Source organism: Schistocerca nitens, chromosome 8 (genome assembly GCF_023898315.1).
Source record: "Schistocerca nitens isolate TAMUIC-IGC-003100 chromosome 8, iqSchNite1.1, whole genome shotgun sequence".
Taxonomy (NCBI): Eukaryota; Metazoa; Arthropoda; class Insecta; order Orthoptera; family Acrididae; genus Schistocerca; species Schistocerca nitens.
In genome coordinates, this window is record NC_064621.1 from 352,899,392 (window position 1) to 352,918,847 (window position 19,456).

The 19,456-nt window shown below is 42.0% G+C and overlaps 1 protein-coding gene across 1 annotated transcript in view; it reads left to right on the forward strand.

The window, feature by feature from the left end:
• Positions 1-19,456, forward strand: part of LOC126198612 (dipeptidase 1-like) — a 158,632-nt gene that overhangs the window by 106,020 nt on the left and 33,156 nt on the right. Inside the window, exon 7 of the mRNA XM_049935064.1 lies at positions 7,587-7,763. Coding sequence (XP_049791021.1) covers positions 7,587-7,763 — 177 coding nt within the window. The remainder of the gene's footprint in view (positions 1-7,586; positions 7,764-19,456) is intronic.

Sequence of the window (19,456 nt, forward strand, 5' to 3'; positions counted from 1 at the left end):
TGCAACAAACGTCGGAAGGGTACTCATGGCTTTCCCTGGTTGACCTTGTCATTGTGAATGCGTAACAGATGAACACAAGTATGCATCTATCGTTGGGAAGCATGTCCCCTCCTACATGCAATTTGTTTCACCGCGGCATGATGGCGTGTACCAGAGGGACAATGCATCGTCTCACACAGCTCACAGCGTATGTGCATGGTTCAAAAAGAGCACCTGGATGAGTTCACCGTACTCCCCTGGCCATCGATCTCTCCGGATTTAAACCTAATTGTGAATCTGTAGGACCATCTCGATCGGGGTGTTCGCACCATGTGTCCTCGAATGAGGAACCTAGCGCAGCTGAGCACGGCACAAGAGTCGGCATGGCTCCACATCCGTTCGGCACCTTCCAGAACACTGACTCTCTTATTGTACGCCACACAGCGGCTCTACCTGTAAAATGTGGTTATTCAGGCTCTTCACTGGATATTGTACATATTTTTCTGAGAACCACAAATATCTTGCATCATTTTAAGTTGTAGAACCCTACTAAACTGTCTTGATTTTTCGTACCTTATTCCTTGGTCACTTCATCTTTCCATAAGCCAGGGTGATCGTTATTGAACAGATATTAAGTTTTCTTTTCTATTCTGCTAAATATAAGTCTTGGAAGTAATTTGGAAACAAAGGGCGTTAAACTGATTGTGCGATGATTTATGAGCTTTTGATATATTCGAGATTGTATGGATGATATTATGCATGGTATGTCTCCAGTCTCGCAGATTCTACGTACAAACTTGAATAAACATAGGAACTATCCATTCAGTGGCACTTCTCTCCACCGTCTAAGTTCCCTATTAGTATCACCAGTAACAACAGAAGTTCTAGTAGACGACATCGGAAACATTTCAATTGGAAATCCCGCGAAGTGAACTTTATGTTTTACTTTGGGTTCAGGCTTCCACAATGCAAAAGCTGTTAGGTTGTACTGCTGTCAATGTACAGTGGTTACGACTCCACTGAGCTCAGTTGCCGCCTGGCGCATTGTTTCTCCAAGCCGCGCGGGATTAGCCGAGCGGTCAAAGGCGCTGTGCGGCTGGTCCCGGCGGAGGTTCGAGTCCTCTCTCGGGCATGGGTGTGTGTGTTTGCCCTTAAGTTAATTTAGGTTAAGTAGTGTGTAAGCTTAGGGACTGATGACCTTAGCAGTTAAGTCCCATAAGATTTCACACACATTTCAACATTTTTTTGTCTCTCCAAATATTTTTGGTGCTTTGTTTTAAAGCGAAAGACAACTTACTGGGGCAGCGCTTTTGCCGTAAACTTCTTCCATGTCGAATGGCGTTCTTTCGCGTCCGAATTTATGATTGGTGGTTCTTATAGCTCCCCCCATGAACCATAGACCTTGCTGTTGGTGGGGAGGCTTGCGTGCCTCAGCGATACAGATGGCCGTACCGTAGGTGCAACCACAACGGAGAGGTATCTGTTGAGAGGCCAGACAAACATGTGGTTCCTGAAGAGGGGCAGCAGCCTTTTCAGTAGTTGCAGGGGCAACAGTCTGGATGATTGACTGATCTGGTCTTGTAACATTAACCAAAACGGTCTTGCTGTGCTGGTACTGCGAATGGTTGAAAGCAAGGGGAAACTACAGCCGTAATTTTTCCCGAGGACATGCAGCTTTACTGTATGATTAAATGATCATGGCGTCCTCTTGGGTAAAATATTCCGGAGGTAAAATAGTCCTCCATTCGGATCTCGGGGCGGGGACTACTCAAGAGGACGTCGTTATCAGGAGAAAGAAAACTGGCATTCTACGGATCGGAGCATGGAATGTCAGATCCCTTAATCGGGCAGGTAGGTTAGAAAATTTAAAAAGGGAAATGGATAGGTTAAAGTTAGATATAGTGGGAATTAGTGAAGTTCGGTGGCAGGAGGAACAAGACTTTTGGTCAGGTGATTACAGGGTTATAAATACAAAATCAAATAGGGGTAATGCAGGAGTAGGTTTAATAATGAATAAAAAAATAGGAGTGCGGGTTAGCTACTACAAACAGCATAGTGAACGCATTATTGTGGCCAAGATAGACACAAAGCCCATGCCTACTACAGTAGTACAAGTTTATATGCCAGCTGGCTCTGCAGATGATGAAGAAATTGATGAAATGTATGACGAGATAAAAGAAATTATTCAGGTACTGAAGGGAGACGAAAATTTAATAGTCATGGGTGACTGGAATTCGTCAGTAGGAAAAGGGAGAGAAGGAAACATAGTAGGTGAATATGGATTGGGGGGAAGAAATGAAAGAGGAAGCCGCCTTGTAGAATTTTGCACAGAGCATAACTTAATCATAGCTAACACTTGGTTCAAGAATCATAAAAGAAGGTTGTATACCTGAAGGAATCCTGGAGATACTAAAAGGTATCAGATAGATTATATAATGGTAAGACAGAGATTTAGGAACCAGGTTTTAAATTGTAAGACATTTCCAGGGGCAGATGTGGATTCTGACCACAATCTATTGGTTATGAACTGCAGATTGAAACTGAAAAAACTGCAAAAAGGTGGGAATTTAAGGAGATGGGACCTGGATAAACTGAAAGAACCAGAGGTTGTAGAGAGTTTCAGGGAGAGCATAAGGGAACAATTGACAGGAATGGGGGAAAGAAATACAGTAGAAGAAGAATGGGTAGCTCTGAGGGATGAAGTAGTGAAGGCAGCAGAGAATCAAGTAGGTAAAAAGACGAGAGCTAATAGAAATCCTTGGGTAACAGAAGAAATATTGAATTTAATTGATGAAAGGAGAAAATATAAAAATGTAGTAAATGAAGCAGGCAAAAAGGAATACAAACGTCTCAAAAATGAGATCGACAGGAAGTGCAAAATGGCTAAGCAGGGATGGCTAGAGGACAAATGTAAGGATGTAGAGGCTTGTCTCACTAGGGGGAAGATAGATACTGCCTACAGGAAAATTAAAGAGACCTTTGGAGAGAAGAGAACCACTTGTATGAATATCAAGAGCTCAGATGGCAACCCAGTTCTAAGCAAAGAAGGGAAGGCGAAGGTGGAAGGAGTATATAGGGGGTTTAAACAAGGGCGATGTACTTGAGGACAATATTATGGAAATGGAAGAGGATGTAGATGAAGATGAAATGGGAGATAAGATACTGCCTGAAGAGTTTGACAGAGCACTGAAAGACCTGAGTCGAAACAAGGCCCCGGGAGTAGACAACATTCCATTAGAACTACTGATGGCCTTGGGAGAGCCAGTCATGACAAAACTCTACCATCTGGTGAGCAAGATGTATGAGACAGGCGAAATACCCTCAGACTTCAAGAAGAATATAATAATTCCAATCCCAAAGAAAGCAGGTGTTGACAGATGTGAAAATTACCGAACTATCAGTTTAATAAGTCACAGTTGCAAAATACTAACGCGAATTCTTTACAGACGAATGGAAAAACTGGTAGAAGCCGACCTCGGGGAAGATCAATTTGGATTCCGTAGAAATGTTGGAACACTTGAGGCAATACTAACCTTACGAATTATCTTAGAAGAAAGATTAAGAAAAGGCAAACCTACGTTTCTAGCATTTGTAGACTTAGAGAAAGCTTTTGACAACGTTAACTGGAATACTCTCTTTCAAATTCTGAAGGTGGCAGGGGTAAAATACAGGGAGCGAAAGGCTATTTACAATTTGTACAGAAACCAGATGGCAGTTATAAGAGTCGTGGGGCATGAAAGGGAAGCAGTGGTTGGGAAAGGAGTGAGACAGGGTTGTAGCCTCTCCCCGATGTTATTCAATCTGTATATTGAGCAAGCAGTAAAGGAAACAACAGAAAACTTCGGAGTAGGTATTAAAATTCATGGAGAAGAAGTAAAAACTTTGAGGTTCCCCGATGACATTGTAATTCTGTCAGAGACAGCAAAGGACTTGGAAGAGCAGTTGAACGGAATGAACAGTGTCTTGAAAGGAGGATATAAGATGAACATCAACAAAAGCAAAACGAGGATAATGGAATGTAGTCAAATTAAATCGGGTGATGCTGAGGGGATTAGATTAGGAAATGAGACACTTAAAGTAGTAAAGGAGTTTTGCTATTTAGGGAGCAAAATAACTGATGATGGTCAAAGTAGAGAGGATATGAAATGTAGACTGGCAATGGCGAGGAAATCGTTTCTGAAGAAGAGAAATTTGTTAACATCGAGTATAGATTTAAGTGTGAGGAAGTCGTTTCTGAAAGTATTTGTATGGAGTGTAGCCATGTATGGAAGTGAAACATGGACGATAACCAGTTTGGACAAGAAGAGAATAGAAGCTTTTGAAATGTGGTGCTACAGAAGAATGCTGAAGATAAGGTGGGTAGATCACGTAACTAATGAGGAGGTATTGAATAGGTTTGGGGAGAAGAGAAGTTTGTGGCACAACTTGACTAGAAGAAGGGATCGGTTGGTAGGACATGTTTTGAGGCATCAAGGGATCACAAATTTAGCACTGGAGGGCAGTGTGGAGGGTAAAAATCGTAGAGGGAGACCAAGAGATCAATACACTAAGCAGATTCAGAAGGATGTAGGTTGCAGTAGGTACTGGGAGATGAAGAAGCTTGCACAGGATAGAGTAGCATGGAGAGCTGCATCAAACCAGTCTCAGGACTGAAGACCACAACAACGGTTCTTAAAGCTACCACAGACGTTTTAACGTTCCAAGTACAAAATTAGTGCAAAATCCCTTCGTCTCGAGACGGACATTCTGCAATACCGTGACAACAGAAAATGGTTTGGACGAACTATAGCCAATAGAAGCGAACCCAAATTTGGTGGAGGTTAATAACGAATATTGCTCTTAGTGTTCAGAAATCAGGAAATGGTGAGATAAATTTAAGTCTGGCAGCTTCTGAAGAAGTTGATGCCCTTGAAAGACGTCACAAAATTACAGCAGGAGATGAAAAACCCCAAGAAACAGCACAAAAAACAACTGGAGTGTTATTAAAAGAGTGAATAAGAGATGCCATAGGCGAGGTGAAAGAAGAGTAGTGGATACTGTCAGAAGAATTATCTCCGAGGAAACATTATGCTGGATGGGTGCAACATTTCTGAACACTTTCCGAAGCAAATGTGGAAACGAATTTCTTAGAAATGTTCGGACTTTCTCTACGTCTATTTACATACCCTACAAAGTACTACAGAGCACGTGGTAGAGTGTACTTTATATGGTACGTCGTGTTAGTTTCTTCCTGCTTCACTTTCGTATAGAGTGCGTGAATGTTTCGGTGCCTCTGCACGTCTTTTCACGCATTCGCCACAGCCTGTCCAAACGGAACGTGAACCACGTTCCTCTAACTCACCATGAAACTCACCCAGAGATGTACCCAGTATTCCAATTTTTACAGAATACACTTCTTCCTCCCCACGTAACGGTTCCTCTTCATTCTTTTTCCGGCCTCCCTCACTCCGTTTGCAACATTTGGTTGTTGCCCCCCCCCCCCCCCCCCCTGCGGAAATGTTCTATCCCAAATACTTTCCAAATCACACTCGCTGCAACAACATCCTCAACTACTGCTCATTTTCAGCAACCTAGTCCAATTAAGTGAAGTGCTTTATTTTTTATAAGACCTATCATAAATAAAATACACACACACACACACACACACACACACACACACACACACACACACACACACACACACACACACACACACGCACGCTCGCGCGCGGCTGCACGTGTACATATAGGGTTTGATTGGTATAATTGCAAATATTTGTATATGTGGTACCTTAATATGTACACACATCTGTTTCTAACAGTCTTTCGACAAACACATCACATAACTGACAATCTAATATTTTCTTTGTGGTCGTTACTGCACTATTAAGTGGACTACCCTGTCAGTGTAGACTACGCGTTTTGCGCCCACTTGTCCACACTTCAACGCCGTACCTTCTGCCCAGGGGAAAATAAGAATTAACGGCCTGCTCTTGCCACATTGGCAGTATGAGGCCACCTATCAGTGCCACGTTGCGGCTCCTCTACCCTGAATGTAAACACACATTCTTTTCGGTAGGGTGTTATAAATTTGATATCCTGGATACTGGCAGTGGGACGGAGTTGACATCCGATGTGATGATGTCGATGATGATATTCGGTTTTGTGGGGCGCTCAACAGCGCGGTTATCAGCGCCCGTACAAATTCCCACTCTTACACAGTCCAGTCTCACCACTTTCACGAATGATGATGAATGACATCCTTGGTGGTACCGCACATGTTCTATCAGAGGCACATCTGAAGATCTTACTGGCTACGGGAGTACCTCAAAATCGCGCAGACCGTTTGTGAAGACACATGCCGTGTGTGGACAAGCATTCTTCTGTTGAAAAATGGCACCACGACACTGTCACATGAGAGGTGACATATGACGAAACAGGATATTCGTGACCTATAGTTGTGCCATCAGAGTTCCTATAATCATTACCAGTCGGAACCTGGAGTTACACCCGATGGCTCACCACATCTCGATGCCAGGAGTACCTATGCCTTTCCAAAACATTGGAAGAAAGAGAGATCTCTTAAGTCTCAGCCATAACTGCCTGCCTACAATTGTCATCCATCGTAGTACAGAACCATGACTCCTTGCTGAACACAACGCGGTGCAATTCATCAGCAGTCCAAGCTTGCTGGTGGCGTGACGACTCGAAACGCAACCGTTTGTGTTGTCTTGTTAATGGCATTCTACGCATGGCACGGTAATTCCCGAACCTGGCTACTGCTAGTCTCTGACCAACAGTGTGAGGAGACACTGAATGGGTTATGATGGGCTCAGTACACAATACGGCGACCCTCCTCTGTGGTGGCCAGACATGATCGACCATAACGTTGACGGCGAGTGTGCCTGCCCTGCCGGCCCGTGTGGCCGAGCGGTTCTAGGTGCTTCAGTCTGGAACCGCGCATGCCTCGGGCATGGATGTGTGTGATGTCCTTAAGTTAGTTAGGTTTAAGTAGTTCTAAGTTCTAGAGGACTGATGACCTCCGATGTTAAGTCCCATAGTGCTCAGAGCCATTTGAATCTTTTTTTTTTTTGTGCCTCCCCTCCTGTGCCCATGCAGTGCATCATGAGGGCGCTGTCACATACCATGCCCCATAAATCTGGAAATGCAAGTTTCGACGAGCTAGCCAAATGGAGACCCACAGTAAGACCCCTTTTCTACTCTCTCAGGCGCTGATAACACTACGTCACCTGAGTAGGCGGCATCTTCATGCCGTTCATAGTGACCACTCACCATCTGACGCTGTTCGTAGCCCTTATGTACCGTAGCAGTCCTGGTGATATTACTAAACACGAATTACACTAATGCACTGTGATGGGCGTCCTAGCTACCACAGAGAATTGCAACTCTAATCATTTGCACACTCACCAATAGTATGTACATTGACGTCCGACGATGATTTCTGGGTACTTCACATTTTTTGTTAGGTGAAAGTTATATTGTTAGAAACTCTGTGTATACATTAATGCTGTAGGGCGAAGAGATGCAATTTTACGCTGCTACTCAAGCTCGCCACGGGCGAGGGAATGTAGTTCCAATAAAAGATCGCACTGTTGTCGTTTTTGCAGCTGGTGGTGCGCGAGATGAACCGCCTGGGCATGATGGTGGACCTGTCGCACGTGTCGGTGCCCACGATGCTGGACGCCCTGCGCACCAGCCGCGCGCCGGTCATCTTCTCGCACTCCGCGGCGCATGCGCTCTGCAACAGCTCTCGCAACGTTCCGGACCACGTGCTTCGCCTCGTCGTGAGTATCCTACTTGCGGAATTCCAGTGGCCAGCAGAGTGCCGAGCCTTGTACCTCTGCGACATGAACCGGAAAGGGACGAACCTGCGCATATGAGCGTCGGCACTCGTGGATCCCTCACACTGACAGAGCGCCTCCGCTTGCCTACCAAGTTACTACAGGTGTTAGTATTGCTCATCTCCCTGCACCGGCCCCTTCCCTCCCCCCCCCCCCCCCCCCACACACACACACACTCAAAATGATGTGCTCAGTCATGCTGCATGTCCAACCTTACACTGTATGGATTGAACCACGTACACGAGCACAAGTCATAATGGTTCAGTGTGAGCGCCGAAACGAAAGCCCGCAGCAAAGGGCGGTGTTGCGCCAGGTTTTTGTCAACAGTGCGCCTACCTCCGTGCTGTCACAACCACTGGACTCTCTGCGACAGAGAATAATACGTGTAAGAGATGTGAAAAATCGAATTTAAAAGGGCTTAAAAATTACAGTTTATTAGTATGCACGGCTGCTGTAACCTATAGCAAATGAATACATTTTCGGTTACAGTATTAACTTGCCATAATTTGTTAATACAACTCAAATCGTCTGCCCCCATGTTCTGGTATCAACGTAAAGCCCACAAGAAAATAGCGGAGTAGGGAGAACAAAGCGGGGGATGGGGTGGGGGGGGGGGGTTGGGGAGAGGAAGCTCCAAACTTCCAGCTCTTTCACAGGATGCAGTGCCAGTTGATTAACGTGATCAAGTACAAAGTTTTCGACATGACGTTGCGGAGATAGCCCGAGGAAAAGCTTCAGAGTCTATCAAAGTAATCGACTGACTACTTTATCGCAGCCACGCAGAGGTAAATCAGGACGGATTCGGCAAAGTTCAGCGGACCGGAGCGATGTCTTCATCAGAGTCCAGAGGCGTAATGTATCCTGGCGATAGGATTTGGATTTGGTGACCGGTGGAATCGTGATGTAATTATCGTCATTTGTTGAAGAGCCGCTAAATCCAAGATGTCCATCGTCTCTGCCACCAATACGTCTTCGTCCATTATTGGAAACGATTAATACAGCATTTAGATATAAGACGTTTGATGAAGCAGCATTGAAACGTATCACTAACGACTATAATAACCAATCACACATCGCAACTTTGTGAGATGCAGTAGTAACTCTTTTTGCAGGAAGTACTCCAGAACTCTCAAATAATTCAGGAATAACATCATCAAACACTCTAAAGCTTTCTTTTACTCCTTGTACATATTGTATATTACACGTCTCTTCCTGTACATTACCCTTACTTTCCTCAGAATTTCCTAAATCTTGCATCACTTTACATTATCGAATTCTTTTTCTAGGTCGACAGATCCTATGAAAGTCTTTTGACTTTTCGTAAGTCTTGCTTCCATCATTAACCACAGCGTCAGAACTACGTCCCCTGGTGCCTTTACCTTCCGAAACTAACTGATCGGCATCCACAGACCCTCTATCTTGTTTCCATTCTTTATTATCTTGACAGCAACTTACATGTATGAGCTGTTAAGCTGATTATAGGATAGCTGTGACACTTGTTTGCCGTTTCTAACTTCGTGATGTGTGAGTGATACTTTTCTAAAAAGCGATACAATTTCTCCTGCCTCACAGACTTGTCTGGTTGCCACTTCCCTCCAATCGTTTTACAAATTCCGAAACCATGTTATCTGCCCCTTCTGCCTTATTGGATCGCAACTCTTCTAAAGCTCGTTTTATCTCTCATAGTGGATCCCCTGCGTCATCCCTATAGAATTAAATTTGTTCTCCTGACACGTCATCAGAGAAGACCTCCCTTTCTTGGTGACTCATTGCACCTATCCTCTCTCTCCTTCTTTTAACACTGAAATTCCTCTTGAACTCTTAATTTTGATGCCCTTGATTTTAATTTCACTGAAGGTTGTTGTGACTTCCTACACGCTGAATCAGTCCTTCCAAACACTCATCCAAAGACCATTTCTTTCTCGACTACACATTTTTCTTGTGACAATTCCACAAGAAAGTCACAAAGTGACTCACGTGCTGTTTTCCTGTCTTCCCATAATGTTTTTATCCTTCTCTCATCTACCAATTAAAGAATTTCTTATGTTACTCAAAGTTTCGTCTTTGTTTTCTACTTCTACCTATTTCTGATCATCTTCTGTGATTGCCCGTTTTAGAAACGTCCATTCATTTTTAACTAACCACACTATCACGTTATTCACAACGTTAGAGAACTTCAAAGTTAACTCGTCATTCTTCAGTACTTCATTACTACACTTCTATCCACGTCAATTCTTCCGGAACAATTCTCTTAAGTTTTCGTCTATCTTCATCAGTACCAAAATGTGATCGGATCCCATACCAAATCCGGGGTACACTCTACAATCGAGTATATAATTCCAGAATCTCTGTCCGATTCCAGAATCTCTGTCCGATCATGATATAATCCAACATGAATCCTCCCGTGTCTCTGGGCCTTTTCCAACTATACATTCTCCTCTTGTGATTTCTGAATAGAGCATTCGCTATTTCTTAGCTGACATTTATTGCAAAACTCATTTAGACTTTCTCCTCTCTTATTCCTATTACCTAACCGATATTCTCCCGCAACCCTTTCTCTATTTCTTCCCCTACATCCCGTTTCAGTGACCGAGGTTATTATCCCTTTGCCTCGCATAGTAGCCGCGCAGTTTGAGTCGCCATGTGACGGATCGCTCAGCCCCTCCCGCCGGAGGTTCGAGTCCTCCCTCGGGCATGGTGTGTGTTGTCCTTAGCATAAGTTAGTTTAAGTAGTGTGTAAGCCTAGAGACCGATGATCTCAGCAGTTTGGTCCTTTAGGAATTCACATACATTTGAACATTTATTATCCCTTTACAGACGGAATTACCCAGTCAGTATCCTCCTATAGTTTATGTCTTTATCTTTTGTTTGCCGCTTTGTCATGTATACTTGAACTGTTGCTATCGGCGTTGGTTTGATTCTTAAGAGAACAATCCTATTACTCTAAAGTTCACCGTAAGTCACTACCTTCCTGCCTACCTTCCTGTCCTTAAATAATCATACTGCAGCCATACTATTTTCTACTACTACTACTGTATTCGTTTGATAAGAAATTATCTTCTTTCCGTTTCAATTCACTGATCACCGCTACAGATTGAGTCCTTGCGTTTCAATTTGAGATTTTTTTAGCTTCTCTACCACACCGACATTACACTTCGTCTCGTGGAATGTTACCACTTCGATTGTTATTCATTCTTTCGTGGTAACCTCCACCTAGGCAGCCCCAGAGATTCAAATGGGGGCAAATCAGGGCTTTTTGCCAACAGAGAGATCATCATGACACTTTTCCAGTTGCGGGTCTAATTTCCTGTGGATACACATAATGTGATTTTAATGTGCATCCTCATGGCTTTGGTCATTACTGACTCCGCCTTTCAGTGGTAGCTTCCCACTCCAAGGACAAGAAGGAGTCAATAACCTCTACCCGCTCTACTGCCCTGTTTTCAAGGCCGTTGGCAGAACGAGGGCGACTTCTTATAACGGAAATTAATAATGATTTTTATTCAAATTTTAACCTGGGTTTCAACCTGGGCGCTCCCCCCCCATTCTAACCCCCCCCCCCCCCCCCCCCCCTTCGCGCAGATCCTGTCATAGCACTAGTTTAAAGTTGCGCCTGTCTGCACACAGGCAGTCCGTAATTAGTGGCATTTCAACCATGGCTCCTGGCTCGTGTCATTCGTAGGCTATGGCTACAACCTTCTTTCGAAGAGAGAAAAGCGATAGCTGGCGACCCTCATTAAAAATTATTTCACCGTTACAAGTATAGCAGAGCACAAAGATGATACGAGTCCGCCGATTAGTACTTCCCTCGCCGATAGTACGAACGTTGTCCTTTGTGAATGATATTTGTTTAGTGAAATATTGTAAACTCTGACCAAAATTGTAATGTGTGAGTGTTAATTTTATTTAGTGAAATATGAAAGCTGTTTTTCTCATATATTTAAAATCGTAATTAATAATCTGGTTATTCGTTCAATATTCATCATTCAATTCACTTACTGCGTCACGAGATGAGACAAAATCGAACAACGAACTTTATTGAGGCCCACTCTAAATGATTAAATAAATTGTTTGCAGCAGGAAATGTACGAGACTTAATGCGATTACGCTACACAGAGGTATGGGCTCCTCCCAGCGTTAATAGGATCAGGCTATGAAACTCTAACTAAATTAATGTTCAACCCAATTAAATGTGTTTCATAAGTGTGTGTGTGTGTGTGTGTGTGTGTGTGTGTGTGTGTGTGTGTGTGTGTGCGTGTGTGTGCGCGTGTGTAGGCGTTCGGTTTTGACAGCAAATATAACTAAATTACTGCATTTGACTGTCTTTACATTTCTAAAATAAGTGATAAATTCACAGGAGCAGGTATAAACGAAATGATTCATTATCAAGACTTTTTCGGCTATCAGATCAATTTAAATATGTATCGTATCAGTATAGCACAGTAATCATTAAAATATTAGATCACACTTCGTGGAAAATATCTTGACATGAGTGAGACTTCTCTTATAGGTTATTCAGTGAATCTTGAAATCTGTTCCTTTGTCATACTCGCACACCGATAGTGTCTTTACAAACGACTAAACATTAATGCAAGTATTAATAATACTCATAGTATAATCAGTCATTGAGCTTCCTCGGGCATGTATGTGTGTGTTGTTTTTGGCATAAGTTAGTTTAAGTAGTTTGTAAGTCTAGGAATAGCTGACCTCAGCAATTTGGTCCCTTAGGAATTCATACACAGTTGAACAGTATACGTCTACCGGAGTTTCGTTCTGTACTTTCCCCGAGGACTCTGGATTTGAACTTTACACATTCACTATTTACACACTTTATTAGAGATGCTGAAAGTACTCGTACCTAACGTCTGCTGTCTTACAACTATGTTATGAGTGCGTTCGTCTATAATGTGGAAAGATTATTATAAATATATGTATATCTGTGGGTATTGTTTTTTCCACAATTTCACCTTATTTACATATATTAAATACATAAATGTGATCTGTGAGTATTTTGCTTTATCAATACGTAATGAACATAATTTTAAAAAAATGATGCATTAGTTAGTCTGATAGTGATTTTGTTTCATGAACTGAACTTGATTGTAATTTTGTTTTAAAATTAACATTATTTTCGTATATAGAAGAAGAGGGTCTACAGCAAATAAAATTATACACTAATAATTATCTTCGAAGTGGTTTGAGGAAAGAAAAGTGCCTCTCTATAATTCATTACTTTTGTGTTTTCATTGCCAAAGTTTCTATACAGAATTACATCTACTTCTAGCTTCTGATTTTCGTGGACTTCTAGTGCCTCTAAGGTATTAAGCTTTGTGCCGTTTGGCTGTATATGCAAAATTCTTTATTCATGCCGTACTCTTGCCTGTTATTTTGTATCGTGTTACGTTCAGAGCGATTGCAGCAACTGACCTACTGTAATATTTTAGTCAAACAGCTATGAAATGTATACAGATCTATTGCAGGAAGCTCTTCCCGTCTGCCCGGTATAAACTTTTCAATATCAATAAAATTCACCAACTGCTTCATACTTTATGATATTTTATTTTATTCTGAAAGCAACCAGGTTCCACAGTTCATTTTGTCATCTTCAGGCCCCATACACCTTTATCCAAATAAATGAACTTATCGAACAGCGCCATAAAAACTGGATAACGTGAATTCCACTCCTTATACAGATGCTTCATACGAAAATGTGACGGCAACTTCGTGACAGCGTTCTTTTAAAACAACGCAAAATCCCCAAGGCTGACAGAGTTTTGCAGAAGTTCGAAATATAATGCATACTTTAATGGGAGATTCTTTTAATAATTTCCACAATGAAACTGTCTCGAAATCTGACAGAAAACCCAAAGAGATTCTGGTCATACATAAAGCACACCAGTGGCAAGACGCAGTCAATACCTTCACTTCGCTAACAACGCTGAAGCCACTGCTGACAGTGCCACTACAGCAGAGTTATTAAACACGGTTTTCCGAAACTCCTTCACCAAAGAAGATGAAGTAAATACTCCTAAATTCCAATCAAGAACAACTGCCAAGATGGAAAACACAGAAGTAGATCTCCTCGTCGTCGCAAAGCAGCTTAAACCACTTAATAAAGGCAAGGCTACCGGTCCAGATTGTATACCAGTCAGGTTCCTCTGAGTATGCTGATACGACAGCTCCATATTTAGCAATTATATACACCCGTTCTCTCACTGAAAGATTCGTACGTAAAGACTGGGAAATTTCTCAGGTCACACAAATACCCAAAAAGGGAAGTGGGAGTAGTCTGTTGAATTACAGGCCCATATTACTAACGTCGGTTTTCAGTAGGGGTTTGGAAAATATACTGCATCCCAACATTATGAAGTACGTCGAAGAAAATGATTTATTGACACGTAATCAACACGCAATCAGAAAATATCGTTTTTGCGAAAAACAACAAGCTCTTTGTACTCATGAAGTAATGAGTGCTATCTACAGGGGATGTCAAATTGATTCCATATTTTTAGATTTCCAGAAGGCTTTAGGCACAAGCGTCTTCTAATCAGACTGCATGCCTATGGAGAATCGCCTCAGTTGTGCGTCTGGATTCGTGATTTCGTGTCAGAAAGATCGCAGTTCGTAGTAATAGACGGAAAGTCATCGAGTAAAACAGAAGTAATATCCAGCGTTCCCCAAAGAAGCGTTATAGGGCCTCTATTGTTCCTAATGTATATTAACGACAAAGGAGACAATCTCAGTAGCTGTCATAGATAGTATGCAGATGATGGTGTGATTTACCGTATTGTTGAGTCATCAGATGACCAAAACGAATTGCAAAATGATTTAGATAAGATATCTGTTTGGTGGAAAAGTGGAATTTGTCATTGAATAAAGAAAAGTGTGAAGTGATTCACGAAAGTACCGTACCAAAAGAAATCCACTAAATTTTGATTACGTGATAAGTGACACAAATCTGAATGCTGTAAATTCAGCTAAATACTTAGGAATTACAATTACAAATACTATAAACTGGAACGATAACATAGATAATGTTGTGGGTAGAGCAAACCATAGGCTACGATTCGTTGGCAGAACACTTGGAAGGTGCAACAGGCCTACTAAAGGCACTGCTTACACAACGTTTGCCCACCCTATTCTGGAGTACTGCTGTGCGGTGTGGGATCCGCATCTGGTTGGACTGACAGATGACGCCCAAAAGGTACAAAGAAGGGCAGCTCGTTTCGTATGCAGGCCGTGGTGGCCGTGCGGTTCTAGGCGCTTCAGTCTGGAACCGTGTAACCGCTACGGTCGCAGGGTCGAATCCTTCTGTGGCACTATCTCCTCTGTTTCGCGTTAATACAAAACGAAAATGGTTCAAATGGCTCTGACCACTATGGGACTTAACATCTGAGGTCATCAATCCCCTAGAACTTAGAACTACTTAAACCTAACTAACCTAAGGACATCACACACATCCATGCCCGAGGCAGGATTCGAACCTGCGACCGTAGCAGCAGCGCGGTTCCGGACTGAAGCGCCTAGAACCGCTCGGTCACAGAGGTCGGCTACTAATAAAAGTGATACTGATGTATTGTTGTATGATGAAATGGATTTGCAGTTCTCTAAGGCTGTAAAATCTGTGGTAATGAATACTTCTGTAGTTAGTTATATTAGGAACGGACATTTGTCAAAATAAAGTAGTCAGATTTGTTGGACGGTGAAACTTTAGTATAAAGAAGGTAACTGCGAAGGAACCTTGGGTAACGGAAGGTAACTGCGAGGAAACCTTGGGTAAAGGCAAAAATACTTCTATTGATCACGAAAGAAGGAAGTACGAAAATGTTCAGAAAAAAACAGGGATACAGTAATTAATTCATTTAGGAATGAAACGAATAGAAAGTGCTGGGAAGCCAAAGTGAAATAGCTGCATGAAAAATATAGAGAAGTGGTCTTTGGGAGAAATTTAGTAGTTCTCAATTGTTCATCGAAATAGCAGTGTGTTTACATTTCGCGCCTGCGGTTGCAGCTGTAGCGGTTTTAAAGTTAAATACTGACAAAGTTATTTTTATAATGTATTCGGTTATTAAATATAGTACTTTCAACGTTGTATCGTGCTGTTTCTGGTGAAATAACGGTTTAATAAACTTTCGGAAACTTTCGCTAGCTATGTTTTATAAAGTAGTATGTGTGTTTAATCGGTAATTAAATTTAGCGCGGTAGTTTTCAGGCGGTGTTTCTTGCTGTTTCTAGTGAAATATTTCAGTAAAAACACTCACTGTTCCCGTGGACCCTTGCATGTTTTCGGTAATTGTTAACATTTTACCATGAGGGAGCAGTGTGGGCTTTGTCGTAGGTTTGTGAGTACTGGGTTATGGTGTGAGATTTATTGAAAGTATTTTCATTTGGGAGGAGGGGGAAGGGGGGGGAGGAGGGATGCAGTAGGGAAGACAGTGGGAAGTCTAGCGGGATCTCCTCCTAGAAATACGGAATTTGTAGCAGAAATAATTTAATAGAGGAGCAGGAATGTAAGATTTGTGCCCTTCAGATGCAGTTACAAAACACAAAGGAGGAACTAGGTATGATGATGGAGAAGGGCTCTGGGGAATTGGAATTGGCAACTGATAAGAAGACAGCTAGGAGGAGGAGATTCTCAGACAGCTATACTTTGCGCATCCCAATAGACCTGACTAGAGTTTAGTGGAGAGGGGCCTCTTGTAGCTGTATGTGTAGGAAACATGCAACAGACCTCATAAGTTAAGGACCCTAAGACATTTGAAGTTTCAAACAGAAAGAAGAAGGTTCTGCTATTAGGTAGTTCACGTGGCAATTGTAGGAAGTGTTGGGGAGTCAGTACCAGATCATCAGTGTTGTGAAGCCTAGTGCGGGGTTGGGGCGGAAATTAACTTAGGAGTGTTATGTAGATATTTTACGAAAAAGGATTAGGTTGTCATTGTGGGTGAAATTGGACGTACTCTTGATAAAGACGGAAAGAATGATGCATGTGTTGACCTGGAAAAGATAGCAACTCAAACTGGTGGCACAAATGTGCATTCGGTACAGTTGTTTCAGCGTCATGATTGACCTCATCTTAATACTGCTGTCAGGCGTGTTAACATGGGACTTCAGAACGAAGTGACGGTGGAGGGCATGGCACAGACTGCAGTGGTGCCAGTTGAGTCTATTATTAGGGGTGGCCTGCAACTCAGTAGTTATGCGAAGGGGAGGTTGGCAAAGCTTACAGGTGACAACGTAGTAGGCGGTGGTGGGATTCCTCATGGGAAATTTCCTGCTGTAGTTGGTGTTAAAGCTGCACCTTTTTAAAATTGAAGCCATCTGATAGGTATCCCCGCTTAAAAGAAGGCTTGCTAACAAAAGAACCGCCTTCAAAGAATGTCAGTTATCCAAGAAGTGAAGGAATTAATACACTTCATCAAAATATAAGAGATATTAGAGATAAAGTTAGTGAATTGCTTATAAAAGTTGACTTCGACATTATTGGTACATCAGAGCATCACTTAATGTGACAATTCAGATACTTCCTTTACTTGGATATACATTAGTTGCCTGTTTATCAAGGAGCTCTTTGCAGAGTGGGGGAGTGGCTATATACATAAAAAGCAGTATTGCATTTGAGTTTGTAGATGGGTCAAAGCACAGCCCCCAAGAGTTATTTGAATGGGTTGCAGGGGTATTTGAATTTAGGCAAAGTAATATTGTAATTGATGTCATTTAATGAAAGTAAACTTCTATTTGTTGTTATTTATAGGTCCCATAATTACGACTCCGGAGCATTACTGTTCAAGTTAGAGAGGATTCTTGGTTCACTTTACAGGAAGTACCAAAATTAATTGTATGTGGTGACTTTGATATTAATTTTGTATAATTCCGATCCCAAAGAAAGCAGGTGTTGACAGATGTGAAAATTACAGAACTATCAGTTTAATAAGTCACGGCTGCAAAATACTAACGCGAATTCTTTACAGACGAATGGAAAAACTGGTAGAAGCTGACCTCAGAGAAGATCAGTTTGGATTTCGTTGAAATGTTGGAACACGTGACCCTACGACTTATCTTAGAAGATAGATTAGGGAAAGGCAAACCAACGTTTCAAGCATTTGTGAAATTGGAGAAAGCATTTGCAATGTTGACTGGGATACTCTCTTTCAAATTCTGAAGGTGGCAGGGATCAAATACAGGCATCGAAAAGCTATTTACAATTTGTACAGAAACCAGGTGGCAGTTACAAGAGTCGAGGGGCATGAAAGGGAAGCAGTGGTTGGCAAGGGAGTGAGACAGCGTTGTAGCCTATCCCCGATGTTATTCAATCTGTATATTGTGCAAACAGTAAAGGAAACAAAAGAAAAATTTGGAGTAGGAATTAAAATCCATGGAGAAGAAATAAAAACTTTGAGGTTTGCCGACGACAGTGTAATTCTGTCAGAGACAGCAAAGGACCTGGAAGAGCAGTTGAACGGAATGAACAGTGTCTTGAAAGGAGGATATAAGATGAACATCAACAAAAGCAAAACGAGGATAATGGAATGTAGTCGAATTAAGTCGGGTGTTGCTGAGGGAATTACATTAGGAAATGAGACACTTAAAGTAGTAAAGGAGTTTTGCTGTTTGGGGAGCAAAATAACTGATGATGGTCGAAGTAGAGAGGATATAAAATGTAGAATGGCAATGGCAATGAAAGCGATTCTGAAGAAGAGAAATTTGTTAACGTCGAGTATAGATTTAAATGTCAGGAAGTCGTTTCTGAAAGTATTTGTGTGGAGTGTAGCCATGTATGGAAGTGAAACATGGACGATAAATAGTTTGGACAAGAAGAGAATAGAAGCTTTCGAAATGTGGTGCTACAGAAGAATGCTGAAGATTAAATGGGTAGATCAAGTAACTAATGATGAGGTATCGAATAGAATTGGGGAGAAGAGAAATTTGTGGCACAACTTGACTAGAAGAAGAGATCGGTTGGTAGGACATGTTCTGAGGCATCAAGCGATCACCAATTTAGTATTGGAGGGCAGCGTGCTGGGTAAAAATCGTAGAGGGAGACCAAGAGATGAATACACTAAACAGATCCAGAAGGATGTAGTTCGTAGTAGGTACGGCGAGGTGAAGAAGTTTGAACACGATAGATTAGCATGGAGAACTGCATCAAACCAGTCTCTGGACTGAAGACCACAACAACAACAACAACATATGACTATGTAAGAAAACGGATGTTGGAAGATCTCCTAAATTCATATGATTTGATGCACACTGTCTTCTTTCTAACCAAGGAGCAGTGGGAGCAATAGCACAACCAGAGACAATATTTTTAATCTTTCTTCATTACCAGATGGGCATTCTGTTAGTAAAAGGATGAATGGCTTTTCGGACCATGGCATGACGTACGGTATTTTATTTTGAGGTAATTCTTCCCATTCTGAAAGCTTATTTTTGACTCAGAAACGGGTGGTATGGGCAATAAGTGGTGTAAGTTCGCGAACTTCTTATCGAGCTCTGTTCATTAGTCATTAGTATTCTGTCATTGGCCTCTCAGTATATACAATCTTTAATGTTGTTTGTTGTTAACAATATCAACTTATTCCCAAGAATTTGAATTCACTCAATTAATTCTATGCATAAATCCAATCTGCATTGGAGCG